The sequence below is a fragment of the Limulus polyphemus genome, unplaced genomic scaffold (genome assembly GCF_000517525.1).
Source record: "Limulus polyphemus unplaced genomic scaffold, Limulus_polyphemus-2.1.2 Scaffold46, whole genome shotgun sequence".
NCBI classification, from domain to species: domain Eukaryota; kingdom Metazoa; phylum Arthropoda; class Merostomata; order Xiphosura; family Limulidae; genus Limulus; species Limulus polyphemus.
This window is the reverse complement of record NW_013665656.1, coordinates 775,360-784,494: the sequence shown is the minus strand read 5'-3', so window position 1 is coordinate 784,494 and position 9,135 is coordinate 775,360. Positions and strand designations below refer to the sequence as shown.

Below are 9,135 nucleotides of genomic sequence, written 5' to 3'. Positions count from 1 at the left end.
GGAAGGCAGCTAGTCATCACCAACCACCGCCAGCTCTTGAGCTACTCTTTTACCAACGAATAGTGGGATTGACCGTCATTTATAACGTTCCCAAGTCTGAAAGGGCGAACATGTTTGGTGGAACGGTGATTCGAACCCGCGACCCTCAGATTGCGAGTCAAGCTCTCTAACCAAAGATATCACTGTTCTTAACATATTTGTTAACTTCTAAAATAAAAACTTCAGACCCTTTGTATGAAGACTTACCGTTCTTCACAGCAGTGTTAGGAGCGGTCATTACATTGTCGTAAAAGTTTCGAAGATGTTGGAGTACGTCGGCCATGTTTTCTTGAGAGAGATGCTTTGTGCGAGAGTGCAAGACAATACAGGAAGTATCCAAGTGCCTAAGAACTGCAGTAGACGCCTTCAAATACCTTTCTAAAGCCTTTTAACAAATCAAAATCGGTATGTTGTTCTTTCATCATTTAATATTGAAAAATAAAACTAACCTAGAACTGAAATTTCGCATTAGGGGAAGAAGTTTCTAAAGAGGATAGAATTCTATGACAGAACGATAATGAATAAATTTACTTAAAACTTTTAACGGTTCAAAGTTAAATTACTTAATTTTTGTAAAATAAGCACATAATTTAAAATATCTATATGGATTAGAAGTTACTAAAATGACAGAATGGAAGGTTTTAAGTTTGTTTTTACATACTATTTTAAGACATTTCATATCAATATACACTATCTTACCAAAAGTCATGGGACACGGGTAGTTATAAATAAAACATGTCTTTATTACAAGAAGTTAATAGCGTGTTGGCCCGACTTTGGCCTTAATGACTGCTTCAATGCGTCGTGGAAGACTGTCTATTAATTTCTGGTAGAAAGTTGGTGGTATTGTGCTCCACTCCTCCTTTAAAGCATTAGTAAGCTCCACTACTGAAGAGGGCCATCTTGGCCTTGCCCTAATTCTGCGTTCCACTTCATCCCAAAGATGTTCAATCTGGTTGAGGTCGGGGCTCTGTGCTGACCACTGTAATGTTCCGATGTCATTCTCTTCAAACCACGCGTTCACAATCATTGCTTTGTGACATGGAGCGTCATCATGTTGGAAGGTGTAAGGGCCGGTACCATAAAATTGTCATAATGTACGAGAAGCACCCCCAGACCATGATACCGCCACCTCCAAACTTCACTGTTGGGACAACACACTCAAGTAACAAGCGTTCTTCAGGCATGCTCCATACCCAAACACGTCCATCAGAGTGGAAGAGCGCGTAGCGTGACTCGTCGCTATACAGGACTGATTTCCATTGATCCACGGTCCAGGTTCAGCGTACCTTGCCCCATGCCAAACGAAGGTGTGTATTTGTTTTTGTTATCAACGGCTTGTGGGCTGCAGCTCTTCCGTGAAAATTCATGGCATTTAGCTCTCGACGTGTCGTAAAAACACTTATAGGATTGCCTGTGGCTGCTCACATCTCGAAAGATATATTCTCTGTGACCTGATGGTGAGATGAGGTAACCAGCCTTCTCAAAGAGCGTCGGATCCTGTCAGTATGTTACGCTTATCTGGTCATTTATTAGGCTCATTGTCACCTGTGGACTTCCATTTCTTAAGCACGTTGCCAATTATCGACCTGGGAATTTTTAATTGTTGCGCAATAGCACATACAGATATTTTCCCCAAATGACATCCAACTATCCCTCCCCTTTGAAACTCTGTTAGCTCTTTCCTTGTACTCATCGATCGGCGTTTATAGGTCAAACTATTTGCATATTTCGTAGTCACACCCATTTTCCTGCAATCAGAGGTGTGTCCTATGACTTTTAATAGGATAGTGTATATCACGAAACCAAGTAAAAAACTGTGGACACAGAGGTTAAAGACATGAAGTTTAAAATATAAACAAATTAAAAAAGGGTCTCTTTAACTTGACGGTCATAGAAAAAAAGAAATATATACTCCTCATTTTTTGGTAAAAGAAGTAAAATATTTTGCTGTCATTAATATAACTTGTTTTCTGGCTCAGAATAACGTAACTTGTGCAATATGAGAATATGTAATTCTTATCTATTTCCTTATTTTATATGTTAAAAATTTATTTTTGTTTATAATGACTAACAGATCACGCTGACATAGTAAGTATCGTCTAGCTTAGTATTTCTGATGAGCTCTGATAATCAGTGATCAGACAATTAACAGGCATAGTTGAAAGTATAGATTGAGACAACCCTAGTGCTTAAAATTCATACAGAACCAGTTAAAAAAAGTGTAAAAAATTTTAAATAAAATAATTAGGAAGTATGAATTGGAGTACCAGAAAGTAAGGAAACAAGGTAGGAAAGGGTGTGATAACATTACAACACTTGGTGGTTTTTGACACCGTGCAACCTCGAAGTGTACTTGTCCATAGCTATTTTTGGTACTACGTCTCGAAAGTGACTGGGCTATAGGCCTATCTTTCTCGTAGCTTTTCTTGTTGTTAAGTCTCGAGAGAGACTGGGATATAGGCCTATCCTTGATGTAACTTTTCTTAAAGCTATTTCTCAACATTTCCTGGCTTTTGCTGATATCTTTGCTATAGTTTTTTTCCACCTATCCAGAGTGGCAGTCTTTTCTTTGACTGGATTAATGAATAAGGATTGATTTGCATATTCAGCATCACTATTTCTAACCTTATCTCTATTTTTACACTAATGCACTCTTTGCTAGGACAAAGACGTTTCTTGGTTACCAACATAAGATCTTCTCTTTTTTTTTCTCGTTTTATTTCTACGAAAAGCATATTTGAATCACAATCTTAGATGTCAGTAGGTTACACTTAGTTTGAAAACAATGCAAAGGTAAATTATACAACTTATTTATCTTATTTTCAGTCCAGAGCACTCGAGCAAAGCCGTGTAAGACTTTGGCCATGTTAATGTTCATCCTCACGTAGGAGACTCATGTCTTAGGCACCAACTGCTATGATAAAATTGCTTTGTCCAACACCTTTGAGTCAGATGTATAGAACTGAAAACTTCAATTTCAAAGGTTACATCATGGTTAAAACCAAGATCTAGAGAATCTACTTAGTCTATGTTTTTTATCTAGCTGATAAAAGCTGCAGGCTGATCGCATGTGCATAAGCAATTGTGCACCCTCATGTGATATGAGGGCAGGTTGTTACTTGACAACTCACAGAGCATGCTCGTAATCAAAGAGTAGAACAACTAGTGTATTGTTAGCTCGTTAGTAATGTTGCAAAATGGTTATTGTTATTACAAAGATTATAAGTAAAACTAAGAAAAACGCTTTTAACCAAGGTAACGTAATTCAATCATGTGTATTTAGACTTGCATAAGGTGAAGGCTGGAGAAGGCTATGCCTTTCCAACAATTTTAGCCAGTCAGTCAGATAGTTAAATTGACAAATTTGTGGTTTTGTGATTTTTTTGATTTTTTTTACTCTACCGACTTTCTCAAGTGCTTTGGTAACATGTTGCTTATAAAGTTTTGTTTACACGCTGTTTACAGTGTGTTTGAGATTTTAATTTGTGTTGCACATATTGCACATCTGGCCCATTCCTACTATAAGTACTACCATACTTATGATAGTGTTACAATTTTAATATTACCACTATTATATTTCATTACGCTTCTCATCTTAGTTTAAAATCTTACCAATCTTTTACGTAACCACTGATGATGATCATATGAGTAGGTTCCGCCAAAATCTGAGGTCAGTTGACTCGGAGAAATCAGTTTGTGGAGATTTTTCAAGGTGATGTACTGGGGCTGCGAGAGAGAACCGTCGATATAAAAGATGTGTTTGTTATGATTAGTATTATTTTGCGATCATTCAGATACTTATATTGATCATTCGTTTACATCCTAACGTTATCACTTTCTGTTGTAGAAAACAACAGTGGTTGTTAATTAAAGAAACAGAGAAGAATGCTATTCACCTTACAGTGAACACAAGTATATATGTTTAATAAACAAAACAGTAATCAGTACTAAAAGAGGAAACTATTTTTTACTATACTTCCAGTAATACTAGCGCATACTACCAATTTCCCACTGACTTTCTTCATTTGAATGAGAAGCTGTAGATCCTTCATTGTCTTTGTAAGTAGGTACGGATGAAGGGAAAGTGTAGAACGCATAATTGGTGATAAACATAACACAGAAAAATATGTTTGCCACGATGACAACTAAGAGAAATCCAAAATACAGATATGGAGTACGATATATTAAAATTATTTTGGAGTCTCACCATATCGCCACGTCCAGTCACTCTTTATCTGATGACCGTGCATCTTGACAATAGCAATAGCCTTGCAGTGTAAATTCCATTGCAAAAGGCTCCTTCGTAAAGTTATCATGTCCAAATCACATCACTTCTCCCTATATGATATCCATAGTCCTCTCTAGTGTACGGGAAGGAGTTTGCCAGCGCCAGTTTAAACAGTTAGATCGCGCAGAAATACTTAGGCGCTGAATTTGGCGACAAAGCCGGTATGTTTTGGGTATGGAATAGCATGAATACTTGTTTCATTTCCCAGATGCTTGAGATATGCGACGTTTCAACGGATATGCCGTGGAAGCAACTTGTGCACATGTGCCCTGTGTTGCTTTTTCAGACGAAGATCCTTCATGATTATGTTGCATATTGTTGCCTGGGGCTCATGAATGGTTTTTGCCACTGACCTTTGTGTTTTTGGATTACAAGACACCGCACGTTGCTTACAGCGGCTGGGGTACGCCTTGTCACACGTCTCTTTCTGGATTTTCCCGGTCCTCCAATTTGATCAACATTTCTTTGTTTCCAGTGCATTTAAGTACATGGGATATCCCAGTCTTGGAAAATTCTAAATTCCTGATCTGAACACATCTTTCTGATCTAAGTGTATGAGTATTTTGAGTTGGAGAGGGTTGTTACATAATCTTCCCCAAAACGATCATCTTTCAGAGGCATCACACTAGCTACTAAACGCCCAACAATGTCAAAATGTAGTTCTGATACATTCCGTTCTACCATGACATTATATCAGCTGTGATTGTCACATGACTTGCTGGTTTGCTTATTCAAAATGGTGTTAATACCAGGTACCCATTTAAGCTTCTGCATATCAGGTCTTCTTGTGTCTTAGATACGTTTTTGAAAGTGCTGTGTCATTTAGATTAATTTTATTTTAACCATTAAATTTAATTACTTTAATGAATTTTGGAACTGTCATTTTCCACAGGGGAAATTCCTTATCAATTCACTAGATAATAATAATAATAAATAAATAATTAATCCCATTGTTTGTTTTTAGGGGTTTTGTCAATATGTAGTTTTTGTTCGTTTTATATTAAACCAAGTAAGCTAGTTGCTGAAATATGATCTCTTTGAGTTTAGATATTTGTTTTGCCATTTTATTTTACATATATGAAAACTAATGTATTTGAAACTTTCTCCAGCTGTTGTACCTGAAAGTCTAAGAATAGTTTCTCTCTTTTTAGATCCACAGGCTTTTGTCTCTCCAGCAAACCGTCAGGTTTAATTACATAAACAGCGCTCACAAAATCTTCTAATGAGCTCTGAAACAAAAATACGAGGGTTAGTAAATGTATCCATGAATATTACAATTGTTTACTAATAATCCTTTTTTGTTAACGATAGAAAGTTTGTTTGTAGTTAAGCACAAAGCTAAAAAATGGACAATTCGGTATTGAAACATGATTTTTAGCGTTTTGGGCACTCAAACTTACCACTGTGCCACCAGGGGCCTGATAAAAATAAATAAATAAGAGAATTTCTATAATATCATTCATACATCAAATGACTATGCAATCACCCGAGAATTAAAAACAGTATGAAAACAACTGTCATATAAAAACACCAACATATTAGAAAAACAAATATAAAGAAGGAACGTACATAAAATGTATAAAAGTGTAATAAAAATATAATGAACGAACGTATATCAAACATGTAACAGTATATCACAAACATTAACAAATATAATGAACGAACGTATATCAAACATGTAACAGTATACTATAAACAATAACAAATATAATGAACGAACGTACATCAAACATGTAACAGTATACTACAAACATTAAGAAATATAATGAACGAACGTATATCAAACATGTAACAGTATACTACAAACATTAACAAATATAATGAACGAACGTACATCAAACACGTAACAGTATAGTACAAACAATAAGAAATATAATGAATGAACGTATATCAAACATGTAACAGTATACTATAAACATTAACAAATATAATGAACGAACGTATATCAAACATGTAACAGTATACTACAAACAATAACAAATATAATGAACGAACGTACATCAAACATGTAACAGTATACTACAAATATCAACAAGTTTACTTCGATAATGGTGTGACTAACTCAAGTAATAATATTTTGAAAAAACTGAGAAATCCAAGTGACAGTTTTTACTTCTATTTATTAACAAAATCATTGCCCGCATTCCTAATAAAAATACTGTCTTATTTAATAACGAAATACACTAAATAGTTATTAGAAATGCAAAACCTTTACTCCTAATCATGCAGTTATAAATAATAAGCGAGATGAATTCATTATTTTATATGAAACATTTTGATATTTCTTTCACTATCATTGAATATAACTAGCCTCTTGATCTGTCAGATCAAGTAGCTAATTCTAGTGTTCTCAGATCAAATGTTAATTTAGTTGTAGTTCTTTTCCTTTGTTTGGTTGTTTGTAATTAAGCACAAAGCTACACAATGGGCTATCTGTGCTCTGCCCACCACGGGTATCGAAACCCTGATTATAGCGTTGTAAGTCCGCAGACATACCGTTGTGCCACTGGGGGGCAGTTCTTTTCCTTTAAACGTGCTATAAATTTATATTTTTTCTTAATATTGTTATAAGCGTTTAGTTCTAAGTATGCTTCTTTGCTTTACGGTAAATATTAAATAAAAATATTTAAGTATTAACAATAGGTGGCATTTGATAAAAAGAACAATTAACGCTTCCTTAACTTTTATGTATTATAGAAAATTATTATAATCATAATTTGGTTTGCGGTTAGCTAACTATGAAAATTCATGTTCGGTAGTTTTTATTGGATTAAAGGTTACAGATTAATATCCAAAAACTTACGTGTACTGCTATGAACGATGTTTTAAGTTGCTTCCAACCTTCACCATGTCCATCTATGATGACTATGAATCCCAGATCTCTGGAGTCTTCACTGGCAGTAAAAGAAACTATAACATCACAACTTCATTCCATTTCAGCTAATGTCAAGTTTTACGTTTGTTTGTTTTAGGACGTTTGAGTTTTTTTTTTTCTGTTAATGACTTTCTTAGTGAAGCATTACAAACAATAGGTCATTACAAAGCTTTGTTAAAGACAATCAAATTACTAAACCATATTTCAAGACATTTTAATGGAACTGGTGATGTTAGGTTAATATACAATAATTTGTTCCTTTTTGAAATGTATGAACAGGGGTTCCAAAACTAGGACCCGCAGACTCCTCTCCTCAGGAACCGCAAGATAATTTCAGGGGCAGTAGCAAAGTATTGTTAAGCAAATATTGTTCGATATCTATAGATTCAATGAGTGTGTCTTTGGTAGTGATGCAGAGTGCTCTACGGGAAAACCTTGTGTTGAAAAAGTTTGGGAACCTCTAAACTATATAATTCAAATAAAGAAAATATTTCTAATTTTCAAATCTACAAATGTTTTATGAAAACAAAATACATTTTCAAGGTTTTAATTTTGTTTCTTTTCGCTCAAACCCACGCAATGGGCTACTTGAGATCTGTCCACTGCAGGAAATCGAATTATTCCTAGATGTTAGCGTTTGAGGGTGGTACACTAATCGGTGACCCACCGAGAGACCCAAGGTTTTCATAGCTTGTGCTGATAATTTGTTAGAAAAACTTGTAATTCGCATACATTTCGACAGAGTGCTACATTAATTTCTAGAACCTTCTACAAACATAGAATGTCAAAACACTGTAATGAAATATAAGTAAAACGGCGGGAAATATGTATTTAAATGATATAATTTAATGATTTAACTTGCAGTATGATTTAATGAAAACTGACCTCTCGATAGTTATTCATTATTTTGCGATTTAGTTATACCTAACGGTCTGTAACTTTATAAAATAAAATAATTAAAAACATTACAATGTTGAAAACATTTTACTTTCTATAGTATATGACAAATGAAAAGCAAAAGAAGGTTGCATATAATGTAGACATCTTACACTTGTGTTTCAACAATAGAAATTCTGAATTATCCATACCTCAAATTACTTATTACCAACCAACCAGAATACACACTCCTTCAGCTTAAAATAACGTTGTACTTTTCAGTGCATCTGAACTAGCACGTACAAAAGTGACATCGCAAAAGTTTTAAAACTCAGAACTGCAGGGTCATCCCAGAAAACGGGAAAACAAGTTGATAAGATCATTCATTTGTGTTTATGTTTTTGTCTGTGCACATGTTCTATCTGTTCTGTTTCAATTATCAGCTTCAGGGAGGTCTGAGAATTTTATCTAACGAAATGTATGTATTTCATACGATAAAATGTCAACCTAACTTCGTATCTCTAAATTCTTTGTAGCTTATCATCCTCAACGAGGCAGGCATTTTTTTATATTTTTTTGCGTATGTTTTACAAGATAAAATGTTTTTCTCCAAATAATTAAACGATAAAATGTTTAATTAATGGTTTTTACAGCAAGGTTTTGAATGTGAAACACGAATATTTTCCTGCCATGAGTGCTAAGCAGATAGTACGTTAAATTAGATCAAACCCATCACCTACCCTTTAGAAAAACGGACTGGAGTCTAATCTTAGACTGATTTAACTTGTTTGAATTCACCGAAACTTATGAAACGGTTCAATATGAGTTTTAATTTGAATACAATTGTTGAAAAAATCTTCTAGAAGTAGTAAGATATACCACTAAATATACAGGTTAGCAACCTCCCTCTCGTTTTAAATCGTTTCATTTCCAAAGGTTTTAGCAAATCGGATGTGTATAGGTTACAAATAAATACAAAGTATAACCAACATTATAAATGACGTTAAAATGCTGTGAATGAAAAGTACGTTAGTCAATATTATGAATATTAATT

General features: G+C 34.5%; 1 protein-coding gene across 1 annotated transcript in view; it reads right to left on the bottom strand.

Moving 5' to 3' along the window:
* LOC106462582 (titin-like) overlaps positions 1-9,135 on the bottom strand; it is a 454,586-nt gene that overhangs the window by 434,776 nt on the left and 10,675 nt on the right. The window contains 4 exon segments of the mRNA XM_022390129.1: positions 247-424; positions 3,655-3,768; positions 5,449-5,559; positions 7,134-7,224. Of these exon segments, the coding sequence (XP_022245837.1) occupies positions 247-424; positions 3,655-3,768; positions 5,449-5,559; positions 7,134-7,224 (494 nt within the window).